At 42.5% G+C, this 24,281-nt stretch overlaps 1 protein-coding gene across 1 annotated transcript in view; it reads left to right on the top strand.

The window, feature by feature from the left end:
• LOC119390924 (small G protein signaling modulator 1) overlaps positions 1-24,281 on the top strand; it is a 140,827-nt gene that overhangs the window by 23,727 nt on the left and 92,819 nt on the right. Inside the window, exons 2-5 of the mRNA XM_037658640.2 lie at positions 14,070-14,145; positions 16,875-17,058; positions 19,964-20,095; positions 23,413-23,480. Of these exons, the coding sequence (XP_037514568.1) occupies positions 14,070-14,145; positions 16,875-17,058; positions 19,964-20,095; positions 23,413-23,480 (460 nt within the window). The remainder of the gene's footprint in view (positions 1-14,069; positions 14,146-16,874; positions 17,059-19,963; positions 20,096-23,412; positions 23,481-24,281) is intronic.

The following is a 24,281-nucleotide window of genomic DNA, read 5'->3' as shown; positions in this document are numbered from 1 at the left end:
AATTGTGGTTACAAATCGAGATGGCAGCATGCATGCAGACGCAACGACCTGCTTCGATCTGAACTCGCGCTTTTTATTTGCCGACTGTCCAGACATCAACAAATAAACGGTGAAGCCTGCTATCGCTTTTTGTCATTTCAAGTTGGGACGAAGCATAATTTATGTTTTGTGTTTATTATTGAGATCATTATTATTGAGGCGCTCGACTGCGACCTTCGGGTCAGCAGTCGAGCGCCATAACCACTAGACCACCGTAGCGGGGCAACACCAGTACATGGGCAATATTCTTACAAACAAGGCTTGTTAGAGATCCGCGATGAATAATTAGAAGACCCGAGCTGCTTTCTAACCAAGTAGCTCGCCTCCTTCAAATAATGTCTTTTTTTGCACAATATTCATGCACATGAGCAGAATGCAGCAGTAATAATAAATCATCACTCCCAGCAACACAACTTCTTGTGTTCAACTCTTTGAGCAGCCAGTAAAGTTATTCTTTTATCAAGAGTAACAGTATCTTTTAGGCTGTTATAAAATTAACCTAAACTATGATCCCTGACACAGCTGCTTGCAGATGTGGAAAAATGAAAAAGAAAACCTTTTTCTTATCATCATGAGTATGTTGCCACCTCGTTTCAGACACAAGATTGATATCTTGTTCTTGCCATGTTGTTTGGTCAACTGCAAGAATTTCTTCAGGTGCTCTTTTACAAGTAGACCGAAAGATATGATAACCGAATGAAAAGGAGTAGTGGTCACCAGCAAATGGCGACACTTACGCAATAGAAAAAGAAATGAGAATTTGGCTATTGCTTTCTTGCTTGCTTAACGGCATTCTTTATTGTTTGCATAAAGTATCTTGTAGTGTTTCTTTTCAAGAGGACATTTGTTCTTATAATTTGCACATGCTTATCTTTTCAGATAAAAGGTGGCACACTGTTTTGTTGAACCATGTTTGCTATATTGTGACTCCGTGATCCAGGAAGGCTCATATCACGATAGTAGTGAAAAAGAAATAAATGTTACTTGTTGCATGAATTTATATTCCAGCATTTTTTAGCATACTTAATGGCCAAGTGAAAATGAGTAGCCATTGCCACTGGACATTGTACATCAGCAATAGCGCCTTCACAAGCTTGCTAATGCAGCCGAAAAAGAGCATCTATGGCATCAATCTTGTTGTCCATACATTATATGTTATGTTTTTATTGAAACCACAGACTTGGCTTCATGAGGAGGTGTCTTGGGGGATAAAATCTTTTTGCATGCAGTTGCAGTGACTACATCTGTGTTATTTGTCATACAGCTGTTCTGTGTTGCAAGAGGTTTCCACTGTAAAACCTTGCCACTATCATTATGTTATAAATCTTGTGGCTGCTTTTGGAGCTTAGCGCGCCCATTTCTGCGTTAGCGTGCCTTGTCTGTCGTAGCCAAGAGAATGAAGAAAGCAAAATATGAGAGCAAACGTGGAGCGCAGAGATGGCAAAATGATGAGGATGAAAGCAGAGTACTGCACAAGACTACAAAATGAATTGATGGATAAAAAACTTTACTGCGGTGCTTTAGGGTGCACGTTAGCATGCAGCGGGCCACTCGCACATCGGGACGACAGAAAGGACGAGCCTTTCCGCCGTGCCGCGGGTGTGCCGTTGGACATAGCTGTTCATACAGGCTCCAACTCTGGAACACTAGGTCACCATCAATTATATTTCTCCATTCAACAGATTGATGCAGCTAGAAATAAACCATCATCTATATAATATATAAGATAGGCCGAGTTTATATATAGGCCGAGTCATGGCGGTGGTGTTTTTTTGTTAGTTCATTCGTCCCTCTAATCCTCTATTCTTGACACCGGTAATGACGCAGTCGAGTCGGTTTGGTGTACTGTTGCAATGGGTAACAATTTTTCTCGCGTAGCTGGGGCGTTTTATCGACCACCAAGCGCAAACTCCGCTATTATGGAAATATTAAGTGATATCATTTCACAGCCGTGTGACCGTATTATATTATTAGCAGGTGATTTTAATTTATCCGATCTGAAATGGAAAAAGTACTGGTGCGATGTGTTGCATACCAACCGTACTAACCTAGAAATGAAAAACATTGTTGATACTTTTGCGTTGATACGGTACGTTTTGGAACCCACAAGACTTAATCATACCCTTGATCTTCTCTTTTGTAACTCGCCAAATGTAGTAAGCAAAGTTCCAGGGATTAGCGATCATCAGGTTGTCCCAGCAGATATTAGAATAAAAATTCAGAGAGTAAGAAAACGTGCCAGTAGAAAGGTGTTCTTTTTTGATAAAGGCGACTATTCGTCAATTTCCGCAAGGCTTCTCGATTATTTGCCTGTAGTAGAATGTTTGGCAGAAGAACACAACGTAGATTACTTGTGGAACATATTTAAAAACAAGTTACTTGAATTTTCAGAGCAGTTCATACCGAGTATTTACTCGGCTAAGCTTAAGAAGCATATAAAGCCATGGGTGACTTATGGTATTGTGAAACTAATTAAGAAACGACGGCTTGTATTTAAAAGATACAAAAAAAAAACGAAAGGTCAAGTTTCTTATAAGAAGCTACAGGAACTAACACGCGAATATAAAGACCCATCAGAAAATGCAAAGCAGCACTTCTTCAAATAATTGAATGAAAATATGAGATTAAATCCTAAATCTTTCTGGCAGTATTTAAAGGGATGTGCGTCTGATCCCGTTGGAATAAATGAACTTATTTTCAACGGACACATTCTTCCCGACGATGTGGAAAAAGCCACGTGCTTAAATAATTATTTCCAATCAGTTTTTCTTCTTAAGTCTGCATTGAGCTCACCCTTGCCAGGTAGTTGTGTTCCTCTTATGCAAACACTCGAAATTAGCGTTATCGGCATTGAGGCCTTGCTCGGGAATCTTGACGAAAGTAAAGCTACCGGTCCTGATGGTGTCTCTCCAAGAGTACTAAAACAGTGCGCTCACCCCATTGCGCTTTACCTTTATCTTATCTTTGAAAAATCATTATGTACTGGTCAGTTGCCGCAAGACTAGAAGGTAGCAAATGTAGTCCCGATTCACAAAGGAGGTTCCAAGAAAGATGTCGCGAATTATAGACCTATCTCACATCGATATCGTGTAAGATTATTGAACACATACAAAGCTATAACGAAGCATTTGTAGGATTACGAGTTAGTAACGAAGGATCAACACTGTTTCATAAAAGCTTTTCATGTACGACCCAGCTTCTTGAGTTCTATAGAAACCTATCTGCAACTGATTTAGGTTGGCAAATAGACTGAATCTTTCAAGGCTTCAGCAAAGCCTTCGACGCTGTTTCCCATCCTCTGATCCTTGAAAAATTATGAATACTCAACATAGATGGAAGAATTCTAAATTGAATCGAGGATTACGTGGCACAACGCTGCCAATGTGTTGTCTTGAATGGCATTAAGTCGGATTTTCTTGAGGTCACGGGAGGCATCCCACAGGGATCTGTGTTGGTGCCTTTGCTATTCATAATTTTTATCAATTACATTAACGTAGGTATGGGCTCATGTATACGGCTCTTTGGGGATGATTGCGTTGTCTACAGAAAAATCCAGAATGAACATGATGTCCTTGAATTACAGGCTGATATTAAATGTATTCATCAATGGTGTCTTAAGTGGCAAATGAATTTAAACACGAATAAGTGTGTCCATGTGTGTTTTACAAAGAAGAAAAAAATAATTCATGCAAATTATCATTTAAGTGGAAACAACTTAGACAAGAAATGCAAGTACAAATATTCGGGAGTGTTACTGTCGCATGATTGTTCTTGGAATGCGCATGTGGATTATGTGGTTTCCAAAACCGCACTAGTATTGAATTATATCCAAAGGAATTTGAGATGTGCAGATTCTAACCTTAAGAGCACGGCTTACCTCACTTGTATTTGACCAATTTTAGAATATACCTGTACTCTTTGGGACCCATCACAAGTAGGTTTGATTAATAAATTAAAAAGAATTCAAAACAGAGCATCCCAGTTTGTCTTGGGCCGGTATGGAGAAAGCGACAGTTTTACCGAAATGAAAAAAGGAGTTAAACTGGGAGCCGTTGTTGTCCCGTTGTAAAAAATTTCGTCTGAAGCTTTTATACCAGATGTTTAATAAAAAAAGGGGATTTAAAAAGTACCAGATTGCATTTCTCAGCGCATAGATCATGAGCACAAAATAAAGCCATGCCGGTACAGGACGAACCTGTATGCAAATTATTTTTTTGTTAAAACTATTAACCAATGGAATAGTTTGACATCTGAGCAAGTGTGCAGTGTCAATGAAAACGTATTTTTTTCAACTTTGTAACCCCCCTGCTGTAACGCCTTGAGGCAAAGCGGGGATATGTAAGAATAAAGAATAATAATCATATTTGTACTTGCATAGGGTGTCACCATACATACGCACTGGGTCGCCGAATGCAGAACTGCCCATATAGGATCAGCCTGTGTGCCCAAGCACTAAGAGCAGTATGGAAAGTTCGTTTTGCATGGTGAACTTCTGTCCTTGTCCGAAAACTTGAGGCTAGGGGTGTGCGAATATTCGAACTTTCAAATATTTTTCGAATAGTGCTATTCGATTCGCACCGGAATTTTACTACTCGAACTATTCGAACCTACGGAAAATAAATAGCACAGTTTATAATCACGGAAAATAAATATAACGACGATAAATCGGCGTGCAGCGTGCTTGGTCGTGCGTTTTGGGGCGCTGACGTGCGAAGCTGCTAGCCGCTTTCACCGGTGCTCCCAGCGGTCGCTGTGCGACGAGCATGGCCGGGGGGTCCGCTGCCGATGTGTCAAGTGCCCATCCACGATTCCGAGGAGCCAGCGGGCGATGCGATTCGTTGCTTGCGACAAAGCACATTGCAGGTCCTTCGCTTTCGCGAAAAAGCCGCAAATAGCGCGAGTTAGGCCTAGCCACGACTTCGAGCAGTAAGCTCGGTCACGGTGTGCGTTGCCGCGGTGCCAGTTGTTCCAAAGTACGCCATGCTCGATCGCGAGTACGAAGAGTCGTCCAGCGATCGTCTTCGTCACGAGTCCGAAGTGCTGACAAGCAGAACGTCTAACCGCGAGTCCCACGAGTCGGTCCGAGACGCGCGTCTGGGATGTTCGCGACGAGCGCGGCGCACTATCGTAACCTGATGATTGAGTCCGCTTGCAGCTGCCAAACTAAAGCGCAATTATATTCTAAGTGATCGCCGACCCGTGAACACAGAACGAGCGAACGCGTCTCTAAATAGCGCGATTGTCGACAACCGTGGCCTCACGACGCGCAAGCAGCAGACGACGCTCTCGTGTAGCGAGCATCGACCCAATGGCGAGGCTTGCTGGAGCAACATCGCGGACGCAGCTAATGGGAAACCTCGAAACAAACTTTAAACATTTGCTTTTTGTGCGCTTGTTTCTGAATGGGGGACCTCGCTCAAGCGGGAAATTTGAAAACGGAGATTTTTTTCTGTAGTTTCGCTTTGAAGTATTCGAACAATATTCGATTCGATTCACACTCATGCTTTATTACTCGAATTCGCTTCACACTCAAAGTTTTTCTATTCGCACAGCTCAACTTGAGGCACTTTTTTCCAGGCAGGGAAAGCCTCCATGAGTGTAGACTTTGCTTGTGGCTTTGTTTGTGGCTCGATGAAATCTGCTGCTCCTTAGAGACATGATCCAGGCCGGCAGGTGCTTGTGAATGGTTATTTGCCACACTGGGCCTGTAGGGCTAACTCCATGAGATGAGTACTTGCTCCACCAAGCGCCAGGTTGGGGTACCTCTCTCCCCATTAGCGAAAATCGGTGGGTGCCCGGTAGCACTGGGAATCTAACCCGGTACTTCCTACATCAGAAGTGAACGCTCTACCAATTGACCACCAATGCGGTAGTCATTAAGCATGACTTCGGAAACAGTTTCCAGGCCAATGACACTGTTTGTATGGAGTTTATATTAATAATTTAGACAATGTGGCGTTCTTGATACATACAGCTTAGTACGAACCTCATTCTTATTTAGTGTGTGAAATAAGAGCAAGTATATAGTAATGTAACTTCACCCATTGAGCAAGCGATGTAACAACTTTTATTATTGTAACTACCCACTAAGTATAGATTCGATTGTTGTAAGTGGCAGATGAAATATGGGAAATTAATTGGCATCATGTAGTACTCCAACGGGATCCAAGTCACTGCAGAATTAAAAGAAATGAAATGGCAGATGTGCTGGCAAAACCTGTTTACGATTATTTGGAAACGTGTCTCACTGCCATGTCACAATCCCACATGCGCCACATCTTACGAGGACTGAAATGCGAGAACCGTATGTGTCAAATGAGTTCACAGAGAGCACAAAAGGAGCCAACACATTTGACTCGAATCTTGAGTACCCTCAGCTCCTACAACGCCCTCATACATAGTCCCCGACTTCCAACTGCTTACACAAAGCACTTTGTACCCGGAATGTGGCCACGATGATGAGGATGTGCATCATCGACTGTCACAAGTACATCACAGAAATACAGCAACTCAAGCAGAAGCTCAAAATTGCTGGACTTAGAGCAAACTTTTAAGTGAAGCTTCATGAGTTACAGATTTCAGTGGTGGTGGCAGCGGCAGCATAGGTCACGAAAAGCCGGCGAGTGCACAGAAATGAGCACCTACACAAATAGGACCTTGAAGGTGTGCCGGTCACGGGCATATTTTCGCCGTTTTACAATAACTGATGCTGTCTTGACCGTGGTCTTGTCGGCGATCAGCCATTTCTGATATCAAAATCTGATCTTTTATCGAGGTTAGTTATCATTTCACATTGCCACATTTCGTTGTTGCATTACATTGTTGCATTTCATTTTTTCATGCATGACCAGCATTGATGCCTGCAGGAAAAGAAGTGTTACGCTGCTAAGCACGTGGGTGAGGGTCCAATTTCCAGCATGGAAGTTAGGAGGGAGCATTGCACAATACATATTAGAAAGAAAGAAGGTCAGGCACACATTTTCTGTATAGGCGAAGGGCTCCTAGTTCTTTCACTAGCCAAAATATTAGGCCCATGGCCATCAATAGTCCATCACAAAGCAACAGAAGCCCTTGACGCTTCTTTGAAGTCACTGGTGTTTAAGATGAGCCTTGACTCTAGCGGCATTAGAGATGGGCTAGTCGGTGTGAATTGACTTCAGACATAACTAGTGCATGAAAGGACAACGGACAAGGTGAAGACTTTTGTACTAATTAGTTATGTCTGGAGTATTGATTGGATTGCATCGGGAGTGTGCATCATACTTTTGTGGACACACGTAGAACGAAAACTTTTGAATTCACCGAACACAAGATCATGTTTTTTCTTAAAGGGACCGACAACTGATTTTTCTCGACCCAGTTTTTTACGGCGCGACAGGAAGCTCATCTTTCGTAGCGTTTGTAGCTGCAGTGGTTTATCCGAAAAGCACGTAGTTATTTTATAAGCAGAATTTTTCGATCTGAAAGGCTCCAAATACGCATGGAGGCTTGCTCCAGCAACGCTGAGAATCGATAGCGATGCCGCTAGCTCTTGTGAAAGCTGTCGTTGTTCTCCTTTCGCAGGAGTTACTGTAACTATGCTTAACCACCTTTATTTTGAGCTTTTCAACCATTTTTGAAAATAGCAAGCTGTTACAATTAGATGTGTGGCTTTATACACCTTCCCGGTATTTGTACAGTGTAGCGTGCGCCTGCGCCCAAGGTTGCCTGCGCCTGTGTAATGGATGGCTTGTCCCGGCGTCGTTACTCTCTCGATACACGAGCCAAGCCAAGTAATCGAAAACGTAACTGTGCATATGCACGGCCGCACCGAGTAGCAGCGCGCGTCATTTCTGAGACCAAGTGTAGGTAGCAAAACTATGTCGCTCCAAAATCTTAGCGACCTGGAAACTGCGTGCACGGTTGCATGAGCACGCTGAAAAGTTGCTCAAGACGCGCTGACGAGCATGGTATCATTACGTCACGCGAAGGCAGCGCCACTTTAATGCATACTAATAACGCAGGCCTATATATGTACATTATTATGGAGTAATACTTTTTAATATAAAGAAACGAACAATATTTCAACACTAACAAAAAAATCGTCGACCGCGTACAGAAATCAACGGTCACGTGGCCGTCTTCATCGGATGATTCATGTTTTTGCCGCCAGAGGCGCCACAGGTCATTTTTTGCGACTTTCAATTAAGAAATAAAAATATAAATCCATCTCTCACGGAAAAAACAGGGTTGGTTTGAGTAAGTGCAACGGACAATCTTTACATCAGTGGAGTCAACTCGTTTCATATTCTGGGCAGTTGTCGGTCCCTTTAATTTTTATTTTCTGCGACTTACCAAGTGAGAAACGGTAGCTATTGCAAGAAAAATGGTAACAAATACTCGTTCACTTAATTTTACTTCAATAAAATAAACATGAGAATAACGCCTTCTTAATTTTACCTGTAATACGCCCACTAAATATGTCCCTTTGAAAGCAGGTGCTATCGTGAGCTTTCTGAGAATAAATGTGATAAGTGCACATTAGGATGTTAAAAGTGCACTAATGCAATTTGATATGTTTTTTTTGTTCGCCAACTTATAGTTCGGATTCCTTACAGTGCCTTTCATACAATCTAAACCAAATGCTTAAGCATGTTTTCAGAACAAACACTGGTAGAGATTGCATGAAATTGCACATTAGAAGAATTGACATTTGGGCAAGTTGGAATTGGTTATGCATCTTTGAAATAGGCAGCGCTCTGTGGTGTGTTGTACTTTTTCTCGTGTCGCTGCCCATTTCAAAGATTGCACATTAGACTTGGTATAGCATACTGCAAGATCGAGGTGTATCTGTTGGGCAACTGACGTGTTGATGTCTTCTGTATCGCCATGAGCAAACGTATGTGAGTGCCAAAGTTCTGCGTGGCTTTAAGATAAGATTATTTCCCCCCCTCACAGCGTAAGTTAATGAAACAACCCATCATCCCTCTTCTAATACGTTCTTTTCTTCAATGTTTAGGCACCAGTACAGCAATCATCCATGTAACTTCACCAGCAGAAATTCTAAAAAAAAATATTTTTTCTTCTTTCTATCAGCAGGTCTTATGCAGTGACACAATTTTTATAATGTACTGTGTAGTCAATTAGGCGTCATTTAGTTTTTATGCTTTCTTTTTAAAAATAAATTCACCAACGATTACGATACTGCCTAAAGCAAATTCTGAGCGCAGCTGTTGAGGTGTTTTGATTTTGCGATAAGTTGAGAGAAACAGTGTGAGAGAGACATGTATGTATGTACATTTGCATACCACTATTTAATCGCACTGAGTATCTGCACACCTAGATGTCTCTCTTTGACGATGTCTTGCACTGCCCGGTTCAGATTGGACATACCTCGGTTGCCCTTATTTACATGTCCCACCATGTCAGCGGCACATGCGTACGTGTCAAGCACTGTCTGAAGATCCATGTTTGAATCTAGGATGGACGCCACCCATGGGCTAAAGTAATTGACCCACATTTGCTGCACGATGCGGGGTAGCATGAGGGTGCGACGAGGAGTACCCGCTCGGAGAACCGAAATGTACTCTGCGTTGTCCGTGACACTGTGATGTTCCCAGAACTGCGCCATTGAATCATGGTTGGTCGTTTCCAGGGCCTGATGCATGCATGGCTTGGTAGTTGTTTCGGAGGCTCTCGATGTGTTTCTTCTGCACAGCGACGGCGAAAGAGCGCCTTCGACCAACGCACGTCTTCTTCTTTGCTTGCCCAAGTCTTGTGTATATATATATATATATATATATATATATATATATATATATATATATATATATATACACACACATATATATATATATATATGTGTATATATATATATATATATATATATATATATATATATATGTATATATATACACATATATATATATACATACATATATGTATATAGCATAATAATCATCTGACTCCATATCTACTGTTGTTGGTGTTAATTTTACAGTAAAACATAGGCGTAAAGCGAGTTGGATTCTGGAAGAATAAAAGCTTGTGTCAAAAATAATCCGTAATAGCAGTGTTGTACAGTTGCCAAAGTAAGGATTTCAAGACTGGGCTACTGTATGTTTAGTGAGAGCAATTTAAACCTTTTGTGACAGGTACTTGATTGGCCTGCCTTTATTTGTAGTCATTCTTTCAATAAAAACAAACACTGACAAAAGAAATGAAACATGGTATTGTGTTTTTTGTTGTGGCATGAAAACAGCTTGCAGCTGCCCTCCTGCTCTGTTGCATGCAAACCAGCCACAAGACATGGGAGCAGTGAGAGTGTCACAACTGCGTAATCATAGTAGCGAATTTTAAGTGCTGAAAAGAAAGACACAGCATGTGTGCTAGCTTTCAGCAGAAGGTTTTAAGTTACCTGAGGCAAAAATTTATGCATTAATGACGCCTATATGTGGTAACAAGATGGCGGGCTGAAAGGCATGTTTTCTTCCTTCTGACAAAAAAAAAACACATACATGAATACTAATCAAACCGCATGCTACAACACATTAAAAATGACAATTCTTTATCCAACATGGGCATCGATCGAGGGCTTACACAATCAGTGCCCCAATATGCAATTTTTGCAGCTTCTGTTATAAATCTGGTTATGTGATCTCTGTTAGTTGATAAAACCACTGTTTTTTGAAAAATTGGTTCAGACTCAGACCAAGCTACAATGTAACTCCTGGCCTTTTTTGCCAAGATTGCAGGGCTCTCTAAATCTCATTCATGCAGCATGCCTGTGTGCCTGTCATACTGCTTATCACAGGGAAGAGGTATCTAGGTGACAATGGCTTCCCTGCATTCCACAAATGCCCACGTACTTCACCCACTTTGCAAGTTGGCGCTCTTGTTGCTTGATTGCTGATTTTACAAGTTGATTTCCACTTGCAAGTAGCCGAGAGAACCACTTTAGCCTATTCCGCCAAGCACTTTGAGTGTGCGAAATGCTGTGCAAGTAAAACACAAAAGCTCTCCATTCTTGAACAGGATCACTGATTGGACAACTAACTTCAGCACTGGAGTGGAACTTCCTAAACAGGGTTTCAGCGACTGACACCTGAAAGTGCAAGGGGTGGCTTTTAATGCTGCAGGTATAAGAAATGCAAGGAAAAATACAATGAGTTTTGCCTCAAAGTGCAGCATGCAACATTTTGAGAAAATTCACACAAAACTTACATACACAGACTTGCCAGCAATTAAGTAGAAATAATAAATAAAAATTTTAAGGCAGTGTTGCAGCTTACAGAACTTCTTGTATTGCCAATGACAAAAGCAGCGAAGGAGTTTTTGTCATTGTTGTAGCACAAAAAACATCTGTGCTTTCACTCATTACAGGAAGACCATAAACACACGGCTGTCTATGAGCACTCGTGGGCATGCACCTGTGAACTGAACTTCTCGCAATCTTGTTCAAGAAAGCCCTGGGAAGATTTCATAGATTTATTAAAATCTAAGCTACCAAATGCCATTATTGCTTGAAATTGTGACATACGCAAGTTGCCTCTTTTGCTATGAAAAACTGCTCTGTTGGCGCATGGGGTTGAATAGATGCTTTTGTAGTGCTTTTATGCTAAGGCCAATCTTCCTGTTATGAGGAAAGCTGTCATAAATATTACAGTGTTTAAACACACATTTGCCCTGCAGTTTCTTTTCAGCGAAGCTGTTCTAGCACGGCGTAAAATGTCTAACGTGACCCAAAAATATCATCATCATGAACCAGCACGCACTCTCGTCGTCCTCTTCTTCATCTTCTGCTTCGCTCCCAGAACACGTGCGCCGATTTCTCTGGCGTGGCCTGTAATAACCCTGATGGGAGAGAGAACGAGTACAGAGAGAGAGAGAGAGAGAAAATGTAAAGAGAGAAAAATATAAAGAGAGAGGAGAGAGAAAATATAAAGAAAGAGAAAATGTTGCCAAAGAAAATTCTTCACAAGGCGGGATTCGAACCCACATACCCTCGATCCGAAGGCGAACGTTCTAACCACTCGGCTTTACAGGCACGCTAGGTGAGCATAGCATAGCCTTGTATAGTATAATGTAGTAAGGGGGTGGGAAAAGGGCAGTGAGCGTGAGGAGGAGGGGAGAGAGTAAAGCGTAGCACAGAAAGAATGAGAAATAGAGAGAGAGAACTAAAGAGAAATAAAGAGAGAAGATCAACGAAAGAGAAAGAAAGAAATGGAGATATACTTAAATAGAGAGATATATAAATACAAATAAATACAGAAAAAAAGACAGAAAAAAAACAGAGAGATAAGATAAGAAGGAAGAAATAGAGGATGAAAGAAAGGAAATTTGCAAAGCTTAGCAAAAGAGCAAAAGCCAGGAATACATAGGTGCCCATCAGCTCCACTGTCTCTTTAGCATTACGCCTTTAGTGCAAGCTACTCTATGCCTGTACACATAGAAGCAGATTTGGTTGAAGCATTTAATGGCATTTAATGAAGATCTTCCAGAAGAATTCCTGGTGCTGCGTGGGTGGTACGATGAAGACAACAAACAGGATGAAGATGACTACTACTAAATTCATCCGGCTTGTGTGAATAAAACGGGTCTGCCACTGACGCTGTCTCGGTGATTCACTTTTTTTTAAAATGTGGGAAGTTTTGCACTAAGTTGCGCAAAGCTTGGCACAGCGAAGATATCCGATTCTCAAGAAAAACCTACTTACAACATAGGGAAATCTACATGCAACGTACCAAACCTAGTTACAACATATAAAAACCTACTTACAACAAACCTACTTATCAAATCTAGCAACAACCAGTCACAACATAGCATCAACCAGCTTTAGCCTAAATACTTGAGGATCGACTAGCTCTGCTGTGCCAAACTTTGCGCGACTTAGTGCGAACTTCCCGCATTCTTTCTCTGTTATTTGTCGGAGCTGTGTATTCCGTGATATTGCAAATAAAGTCTCATTCTGTTTGTGCTCGAACAACAAGTTCACTCTCTGCCTGTTGAATAACAAACTCGATGCTTGCATGGTGAATACTGCCTACTGTGTCATGCGCTCACTGTGCACTGCTTCTCAGAACTTCTGTTCTGCATATTACATACTACTAAGTGCAATGTTGAAACACAACAAGTCCAAGTGCCAGCATAATCATCGAGCAGGCTTTCCTCAAAATAAGCCAGTGCACCTAGGAAAATAAGTTCACTAAAAGAAAAATGAATTATGTAAGAAGGAAACCTCTTCTATAAGTAAATGTTGGATTTAAAAATAGAACTACATTGGCACTGCTGCTGTGAAAGTATGTGATGATGTCCAAATTAGTGGTGTGTTATATCCAATTCACTCAATAAGTTCTAGTAAATCAAACATATATTAAAAAGGGAATGAGCATATTACGTATGATCTTGGCTAAAAATACGGTTTGGCCTAGTTCGTGCAATTTATTGCAATTACTTGGGATGTTGCCTTTTTCTTCACTGTTTTGGTGTTATATATGCTAAGCTACAGTGCTCTCTTTGTGAAGCCCTATGCCTTACTGTTTGTTTTCACTAGGGCACGTACAACCTCCACTATGCATTTCAGCTCTTCTTCCTACTTGCTGGGGTCATTTTATGCCCACTAGTTTATGTTTTTCGTATCTAAGTGGCAGGCTTGTAGATGCCTTAGGGTTCTTGCTTGTCTGATTTACGCAGCATGCCTCCACACTCAGACTCGCTCAAGTTTGGAGAAATTGAAATACGTCAGCACCAGATTTCTTTGTTGTGCTAATGTGATATCACTTCTCAGATGACCTGTCATCTGCGGCACACATTGGCTTTAACTTTGATTTTATCCGTGACAAAGTCATCCTTAAAGCAGAAAAAAAGGTGAAAGAATCTTAATGCCCTTACATGTCAGGCTTACTAGGATTAAAACCTGCCTTTAGCATCTTTTTACGAGATACTCGTAGATGCATGTATACTTTAAAACGTTTGCTTGTTTTCTCAGTTTTGTGACAATACAGACATACAAACAGGTGTCATAATAAATAAGTGGCATATGCAATGTGCAGGTGAAACAGATCATGGAAGAAGCAGTGACACGCAAATTTGTCCATGAAGAAAGCAGCAGCATCACTTCTCTTTGTGGTGAGTGCACAGCAAGCGGCTTAGGGATGTCTGGCCGCATCTATTCATGCTTTTCTTTTGTGGCAAACAGTGCAAAACTAACTCATCATAAATGTAGTATGTAGTATAAAAGTGTATTGCAGTAATTATGATATCAATGCGAAGAAAGTAAAGTGGACAAAAACACAAGTTGCCACCGGCAGGGACCGAACCTCCAACCTTCCGATAACGTGCCCGACGCTCTACCAATTGAGCTACGGCGGCGGTCGTTCTCTCGTCGACTCTATCGGGTATTTACATGCATACAAAGCTGCGAGTGTAGGTCAGCGCCGCTTGTAGTTATGATGACGAGTGTGGAACACTCTTTTGCCAGCTGGAGTCACATAGCACGTGATCTTTTAACGAGTGGACAGCTCACCAATAAGCCCTCGTATACTAACTTAAGGCATCAAGTCTGCCAGAACGAGACCTCTCGTCCACTTTACCGGGTATTTACATGCATGCAAAGCTGCGAGTGTTGGTCAGAACCATCCTTGGCTTCATTATCTGTTGGTTTTCATTGGGGTTGTATCAAAGAAATGAGCCTTCAAAATTCTTTTATTCATAATGGGAAGCACTTTTTGCCACAAGAAAATACACAACCGTTGTAGCTCAGGAAACCATCCTTGTCTCACTTTTTGCTGGCAGTCATGAAAATCTACCGGTAATAGCTTTGTAAGAAAGCAAACCTCCTGACTGTTGCTTTCATGTATCGTTGTTGAGTAGCTATATCAATAAACGGCAGAGTGGAAGAATTGACAATGAACAGTAGTTTTACTAAAGAAAAAAACAATATGGGGAGGGGCGAAGCATGAAGGGAGGATGTTTCAGCTCCACTAACGTAAAACCTGTGGAAGGGCAAAGCATGCAGTGGGCGCCGGTGTTTCCCACAGCAAAATCACTGCTAATGGGCAATGAGAGACAGAAGAGAGATTACACACAGAGACCTGCAGTCCACTTTTAGTTAACGTGCACTCTGCGACTCTTTATTGTTTAACTACGCACAAGCAGTTCAAGATCCAGTTTGTGCAGCGCGAGCAGTCGGTTTTTTCAATCAAGAAACTCGCTAGCAGACTCTACCTGTGTCGGCGTTGTCTCGCGGGCGAGGGTGCGTTCTCGTTCCTTGCGAGCTGGTAGTTCGGCGTTCATCGCAGAAAGAGTGTTTCCATAGTCAACGCGCGCCGTTCGCTCTCTCTCACCACATGGGGAGTGCTGAGGCGATGGCGCTCTCTCTTAAGCTCAAGCAATTGAACCATCGTGACAGCAGACGACGATACACGATGCAGGCTGATGTGGTCGGGGGTCTGCCTATAGGACCGGGACCAGCCATGCCTCAGTGAGAAGTCGAAATCAGGAGCTGGAGCTGATAATTTGGTAGCATGCGGTAGCGTGCTCTCGAGAGTCTCGACGCTCGCGTTATAAAGCCAGGGCCTTCCCTAAATTCCCTGTTGAAGAAAACCATTGAGTCCAGGACAGTCCAATCAACACATTGTCTCCATCTCCGCCCCCAAAGGAAAAGGTCAAGCACCACCTCCTTCCCACCCCAAGAAAGAGAGAAGCGGCGCGCCTGGCACGACGGAAGGCGCCCGGGAGGTGAACAGAAGACACAATAGGGCACCATACACACAGTGAAGGGATCCCGGCGGCTCACATGCCTGAAAACTGGTCGTGTTGTCAGGTGTGTTGTCAGGTGCAGTCTTTCCTTGCCTCGATAGCGTCGCCGGCGCAGCGGACGGCCAGCTCCCGGTTGGGTCACAAAGCCATAAAGGCACCGCGTAGTGTGGGAAAGGTCCCAGATGAGTGTGCTCGGCTAATTGTCCGGTGCATCTCGCAGAATGCTGAACAAAGCAGTGCACAAGTGACTGCCTCTTCCGAGCAACCTCGACTGGAAATAGTTCATCTCCAGGCCGTAAAACCATCAAACTCAGCCGAACGTGTCCAAAACGCTTGACGAGGTACACTGACAGCCTTGAAAGGTTCAGGGCATGACTGCCGTGTTGTCGCCACATGAGGTGCGTTTCGGGTAACGTTGACGATGCAGAAAGCAAAGCAGATGCCGCCAAATCATTTCCACGATCCGGCGGCGCCAAGCCGTGAAGTCCGATCACAACAACGGCGACACACCGAGACCCTAACGTGCTTCGCCCCTAAATAGCAATGTGCTCCTGCATTCATTCCTAGAAAGTGAAAGTATTATAATAGGGCAACTAATTAACAATTTCACCCATCAAGTTCACATACACTGCCTGATTTTGCTTTGAATTTGCAAAACAGTCACAAAACCTGTACGAAGCACTAGCAGCAGTTCTTACAGGGGTGAGGTAAAACTTATTTACAGGCGATGCTTTATTTATGCATGCAGCATGTATAAATGCTCATCACATCATTAATTAAGTTTCTCGTGATAGACATGCTATCAAGGGCTTGCTGTTTTAGGAAGGTGCTATAAGGAAGCATTAACAGACACTCTGTGTGGCTCAAGTGGTACAATGCAGACCTGAGAGTAGCACTTTACTTTTTAAAAACAATGTGAGAGTTGGTTTTACGTTAGCACTAAATGTACAATATAGGTTAAGCTAAGCTGCCACATGTAGCTGATAACTCAGCCTATATAAGAATTGGTAGAGTTAGGCCACTCATATAAGGCATGGAGCAGATAACTTAAGCGTAGCAGCCAGGTGCCTCACAGCGTATATTTGGCTGTTGTGCAGCGGCGGTAGATGCATGCCTGTCGCACGGTCTGAAGCGTCGAGCACTGGGCCTTTTCAAGACCAACTCGACCACAGCACTTTTGCACAAAATGGCCAAGCACTTTGAGCCGGCCGCTGCCATTGCCCGAGCAGTCACCCAGATGGAAGCAGCAGCTGCTGCGGTGACCTCAGACTCTTCTACAACGTGAGTACCTGTCGTGCGAGGGCTCCGCTCCTAAGCCCACCAAGTAGCGTAGCCACCATTTTCAGCCTGAGCATGTTGTCAGGGTCAGGAGGTTTCTCTCGGAGAAATAACTTCATAACGAAGGCCTAGCTGGCTCAGTGCTCTGATAAAAAAAACTGTTCTACTGAATGCTACCTTGACATTACTGGCATTATGGCACATCGACGACAGTGGTGATGGCAGGATGATTGCACAACAGCGTGATTGTGCTGACGGCAGTTATAATGGCATGACGACAGTGGCAGCGACTACAAAAAATGCCTGAGTCACAATGATGGCACACAAAGTATAACAGAACAATAAAGCTGGTATGGTGGCTCACTTATTGCAGATGTCGAACTAAATTATCTTAAGGTTTAGCCCAAAGAAACACAAGGATACAGTGTTGTGTCCTCGTGTCTTCTTTCGCGTCCGCATGTTTCTTTGCTCTAAACCTCAAAATATGCAATACCAACTAGCCCACCAGTTGATTTCACTGGACCAAATTATGTTTGGGAACAAATCGTATGCAGTTTTCTGGCAACTTGTGCCTACGAAAGATTTTGGTAATGAACATTATGACGAGGCACGTCGTACATGTTATGGAATGTACTTAGAGTAGTGGAATGCATGTCCTAGAGAAAATATAAACCAGGCTGACTTTTCTTTCATGCCAGAGGGAACGAGGAAGAGGAGAGAAAAGCTTAACTGAACTTTGCTTAGTTCGCTACCCTACAGATGAAGTTGGGGGATCCAGAAAGAAAGATGAGAAGATACAGTCTAGCTTAATTTCATTTGTTCGAAAAGATGCAGTAATTGGGACACTTAAGTCTGCTGCCATGAACTACTTGTGTGCTTTTATGTACTGCTGAGGAGCAAGGCCATCATCCCAGGACGTTATCTTTAACAAAGGATCACTGATCGAATCTGCTGAATGCACACCAGAGAGCAGAGAGCTTGGAGTTGTTTTTTCGAAGCAGCAACAGTTGCAATGTTGCAGTTTATTAACATTTTTATTACCATCTTCGCCGAGTACATTTGCATATCAGCCATTTCTATATGCAATATGTAGCTGCATGAATTAGTGATGTCTAGTTGACTTTTAGTAGCTGTGACACATATTGGGAGCAACTTCTTTGCGACTCCAGCTGTAGTTACAAATTGAGGCCGCATAAATGATGATTGTTCTGGCTAGCAAAGAAACATGTTACATGAGAGATGTTGTAATTGTCCTGATATGCCCACTCTTGATGTGGTATAAGGAATGTCAGCTCTCAGGCATGGGTACATCAGCATGATGGTTATCGGTAATGCCACATACTATATCCTGGCAGTCAGCAATAAATTATGCCTCCAGCAGTACGATGGCAAGCTAGACGTTTTTGTACAAGAGACATCATTTATCACCATCTGGTAACTCCCAAATTCATGCAGGACACACATTGCACTCATTGTGTCTGTTTGTCAATGCTTGACACGTAAACGTGGATCAGGAAAATGTTTGTACGAAAGCAGAAAAACTCAGACGTCGCTCTGCATTGACGAAAAGTAGCGAGGCAGTGTGCTTGCATACTCTGTGAGGTGCACAAATGTGGGCTTTATCTTTATTTCATGCACTTGCTATTAAGGAGTAATTCGAAGTGCCATGCTTAGCAGACTCTAGCAACCCTGCTTGGTGAGGGTTAATTTCCTAAAGTATTCTTTTAACTAGGTGGTGTTTCAACATACAGTCAAATGAGAGGACTTTGTGCTTAGTAAAGTAAGGAATAGTGTGTCCATCATGTAAAAAGCTTTCAGCAAACCTAATTGTTTTCTTTTCCAAGACATGGAAGGTCGGACAAGTTAGTCTGTTGTAGTTTTTGAAAACAGGATACAGCAGTACAAATGCAAGGAACTCAAACCTCGATATAACGAACACGGATATAACGAATTATCGGTTATAACATAGTAAATGAACAATAGCCTTGTCATAGATACAGTGTTACGAATACACGTTTATAACGAATTTTTGGATGTAACGAAGCTATTTTCATGTCAGATATGACTTCGTTATAATCAGGTTTAAGTGTAAATCAAAGGACCCTCTTGTTCCGTGAATTTAAATGTCTAACAATAACATTACTGTAATTTTTTCAAGGCTGTGATTCATCCATGTTACTTGACGAACCCCTGTATATTCAAGCATATAACTACTGCACTGTGTGACATCAAGAAACAGCAGTGGAGATGGTCGTGTGTGCTGGCCACAAGCAGCATGAAGCACTCAATATATGAAATCGGTTTCTTGCCTACCTACTTGCGTAGGGAATTTGAGCTTGTTCTCTTCACCATCACGAGCTTTCAGAAATAATGCAACGGTGTTTCTTTGAGCTGATACAGGTTGCGTGACACCCGAGTTATGTTAGCTGTGCAGTCACTCCTGAATAGCCTTGATTCGGAATAGGCACCCACTGGATGCCATATGTGTTATAAGACGATATTCCACACTGCAGAAGCAATAGAGGCACCAAAGAAGACGACGTCGTAATTTTGTATATTGTAAATACGGCTTGCTCCCCTGTGCACCTTCATGTATCAATATGTAGTATGCACAAAGCCAAATAAAGCAACTGTGTTGCATTTTGTTGATCCTTTGATTCTATATTTTTGATGAAACGGTTTTTGTCCGCTGAGCATTGAGGTTATGATAACAAACATCATTTGCACCTGTCTGTGATAAACTGCAGTGATTACAGTAAGTCCCAAAGAGAAGACTTGGCCAGACGAAGATTTCACTAAATTTTGCCGATCTAGTGGATGCAGGCTTTTTTTGCAATTGTATGGTATTATCAATTGCTTCTATACATTTCGGGTGGCCGTTTTTCATATCCCTCTATGCGTTGTGCAGAGAGAGCCGCCTACGCAGCCAAACAAGTCGTCGCTCGTTGTGGTCGGCAAGCGGGCGATACATCTGGATCCGGCTGGCACTCTTCGAGAAGCAGTTGGCTAGCATTGTCGACCACTTGGTCCATAATTCCAGGTTAGTGGCCACGCCAGGAAAATGTACGCACAGATTCCATTTGTATGCTACTATGTTACTACTGTGTGCTATGTGTTACTGTGTGTATACTACAGCCACTGCTGCAGGTTTCTATGCCAACATAACACAGATCAAACTTAATATATCACTTGTTTCACGAAATATACACCATTCCATCGCTCTTCTATGCCTATTTCATAAATATCACCACAGCATCAGGCCATCTTCTTTACCATTGGAAACGTCTTCAGGCATTTCGCATCGCTTGCGTAATCAGTACGGTACTATAAAGTGTATAAATGGGTGAACTAAAGCTTTCAATCCATCAGCACTTTCACATGTCATTGTTCTTTGGAATGATCTTCCTAATGATATTGCATCTATCTGTGACCATCAATCATATCATTATCAACTGCGGAAACATTTCCTGAAATCATATCGTGACATTTTAATTATTTTTATCTCGCATTGTTTCTTTTTTGTGTGTGAATTATTATTTTTCTTTTCCCTTTGAACAATTTATGGGGGTCCTCTGTCTGAGATATTCATGCTGACTTTTGGCCTTGTATAATAATTTCTCATTTATTGCCTTTTATGTATTGATGTATTTTTCTCTTACACTTGAATTGTAGTTGCCCCTCTTACTATTGGGCCCTGTAAGGTGTCGAATCAGTAAATAAATACCGTGTCTACATACTGCCATGTTACTATGCGAAAGAGAGTGTGCAGACAGAATAGCATGAAACAGTGCTGGTGCAGGGTGTGCACTGGTCCTTGAAACCATCGAAAGTCTTTGAAATTGAAAAGTGCATTTTCAAAGCCCTTGAGAGTCCTGGAATTGCTTTATGTCCTTGAGAAACCAATGCATTTCTTGACAAGTGTTGTTTAATAGTCATCATGTGATCTGGCTTTTATGACGGACAAGCTTCCTTCTGGCAAGCTGTCCATTTTCTTAATAAATATGCACGCATTAGTGCACACATCCTGCTTTGTATGACTTGCAGAGAACTAGAAACCGCACTGTGATGAGGGCCAGATGCAAAGCTCAATGGTCTTCCTTCCCATTTCTCTGCTGCCTTTTTTATACCTTGTCCTACATCAGAAACGATTTGTAGAGCAGGAAACACAGACACAATAGAAGACAGGAGACAGCATACGTATGTATCGTCTCCTGTCTTCTATTAGATGCGAAGCGTCTTATAGCGAAGTTCAAACCGGTGGTGGTGGTGGTGTGCGGCGTGACCACCCTTACTGCGCATGCGCATACCCTCTCCACTCCCCCTCACCACTCTTCCGGTCCACTCCCCATCTCCCTTTCCCCCTCTCCACTTTCTCCATCCTCTTTCCCCCTCCTTACCATCCCTCTCTTCTCCCCTCCCCCTCTCCCCTTCCCCTTTGCACTCTTCCTCTAAAACGCGGGCTAGACATGCCGAAATTCTCTCCTGCGCAACGCCGCGATGAGCGCCAGCGCATGCGCGTCCCCTCCCCCTCTCCTCTTCTACGCTGCCCCCCTCTCGCACGCCTGTCGACCGCGTTCCCCGCTCGCCCTGTGAGAATTAACGGCCAGGCTAGAGGGAAGACAAGACGCGCGTAGCGTTCCTCTTCGCGTTCCACGACGCGAGGTCGGTAGCATGCCCAACGAACGCCAACGGAACGCGATCGTGCAAGTACTTCGGCTTCGCATCGCCTCATGGTCTCTTTGAGCGGGAAATGGTGTAATTTTGTGTCTGTGTTTCCTGTGCTACAAGTCGTTTCTGGTGTTGAACCAGCCGGCTCAAATCACCACAGTTCTTGTCCTACATTTTCCCACCTGTCAATTTGCGTTCTACCGCTTTCTCCTTGACAACTGAACTCCACCTCCAACAGTAATGCTGCTTTTGAGCGCCACACAGAGGGTAACTGCTGATGATCAGTTGATATCTGACGATGAAATGAGCAACTCTGTGCCTCTCCCATGAGGCCTCAGTTTAAAAAAAATGCTATGTGTGAGACGAATATCAGATGCAAGAAGTTCTAAGTCTGCTGATACTCAGTGATTGACTACCTTACAGTCATTTTTATTGCTCATTTTTGTTCATTAAGATGTTGACTGCACGTAGACAGTGGACATGCAGGACAGGAGTTTCGCTCTCCAATAGAACAGGCAGGTGTCCAGCTCCTATCCAATTCAATCTATATCGAAGCTGAAAAACAGGAGAAGCTTGACGACTCCAGGCAGTGAAGAAGGTATTCTAGGAGCAACGGAGAAAAAAAGACGAACTTGAAACAGTTTCTGAACCCTTTTGACCACTTCGGCAGATCACTCATGCCGGCAGATACTCATGATGAGCGCTTTATTACATCACCTTCATGGCTAACGGTTTGCCAAAGACTGAAAAAAGTAAAATGGGAGAACTTGAGCCACTAAAAGAGATGCAGTTGCATTATTGTTGCGAACTTTCGTGCACATTAAAGCATAAATGATCAAGACTAGACATTTCTTGACTAGATCTTGCATTTATTGTGTAACAAAACTGCCCATTGTGTTTTAGAAATAATCTTATAGAGAAAAATTTCTACTTGGGATGCTGCACTGTGTTCTTTAAAAACCTTTGATAGGGACTTGAAAGTCCTTGAAAACCCTTGGACTTTGGCCTTTAAAACCTGTACGATCCTTATGTGGCTATCTGCTGAACATACTACGAGTCTTTAAGCCATATTGCTGTGCAGTCATTTCACCTAGAACAAGAAACAAAAAACAAAAGTGGGGACTTCATATCTTCTCTGAATAAGTATTCTTTCTTTCACCATGAAATTCCGCAGTATATGATGAAATTTGTTTCTAGTTGTCTCACGGCCTTCAGCATACATTTGTATGGGTTGAGGCAATGCGAGCATCATTCTTGCGAAATTTTAATCTTTCTCTTGCACTTGAACGAGTTGCAACTTATACACTAAAGAGTACAGTCGTGGGCGATATGAAAGGGAACACTGAAATTACCTTCAAGAGTGGCGGACTGCAGTTGTCAAGCGCAAAAGCATTCATGCCACTAAAATATGAAGTGGTGAAGTACCTTTTGCTAATCAGTACGATATATTCGTATGCGCACATGACCAGTAATTGTTGCTTAAACATGAACTCGGCATTCTCTTTCATATTGCTCGCGACCGTACATTGTTTTCGTGCTTGCTTATAAGCTACACGCAGAACAATGTACTAGGTAGATGGAAGTTCGCTTTCTTACATTTGTGTGTCTACTTTGAACCGTTGGGGCTATCTGACATTCAGTCTAGTACTTTTTGAGTAAGACACGATGTGATAAGATGTTCTGTTTCAGCAAGTACTACGAGAAGGATGCCCTGGTGGCTGACCCTGTCTCTGGGCAAATTCTGGCTTCCCTGCTTGGTAAGTTGAACTGTATGTGTTTGTACCTATGTGCCATGTGACCCAACTTGCATGAGATTGTGCCAGGAACCACTCAAGTTGCGCACTTAAAGCGCTACGTGAACTAAATTGAGTGTTTGTGACAAAGCCATGGTTTAGGACTAAGCTACAGCCCTTAATTATAATGCCACAGTGATTAAAAGTTAGTCGAAATGAAAAGGAGTTTCACTGGCAAGTCTACCCCTTTCGACCTTTGGGCACGGGATTTTTCAGATCGCCAAAGCAGGTATTGAAGTAGATCATATAAAAAGAATTCTATTTCCCCAACATTATGGACCCATATTTTTGTGATGGAATGGAATGCTTCACATAAAAAAAGTGCATGCCCGTAGATTACTTTGGCAATACCCACTATGTGATAGCTTACTGCGATAGTACATGCAGATTGCAATCACATGCTGCATGGGTGTGTTCAGATAAGAATGTCGGCAGGCCCCATTTAGTTTTGCTGTCTCCAAGGCCACGAAACCATTCTTAGTTTTGCGAAAAAGAAATTTGCCTTAGTCAACAAAATTCGGAAGTCTCCACTCAGCAGATAGAACTACCTTTTGCGAATTGCGCGAAAGTGGAATTTTGAGTTTTGACGAGCGCCTGCAAAATAACAATTGTAGCTGTGGGTCTCAAAATTTTTCTTGACATACTATGAGCAACGTATGTTTACAAAATGTTGTTATCTTGCAATAATGTTGCCCATATCTTATGAAAAAAATTGCGAATACGACACATTGCTCAATAAGGCTCTAGTTTCAGGTTTTTTTCGTT

Source organism: Rhipicephalus sanguineus, chromosome 4, assembly GCF_013339695.2.
Source record: "Rhipicephalus sanguineus isolate Rsan-2018 chromosome 4, BIME_Rsan_1.4, whole genome shotgun sequence".
Taxonomy (NCBI): Eukaryota; Metazoa; Arthropoda; class Arachnida; order Ixodida; family Ixodidae; genus Rhipicephalus; species Rhipicephalus sanguineus.
Note: the sequence above shows the minus strand (reverse complement) of the source record. Positions and strands in the feature narration are given on the sequence as shown.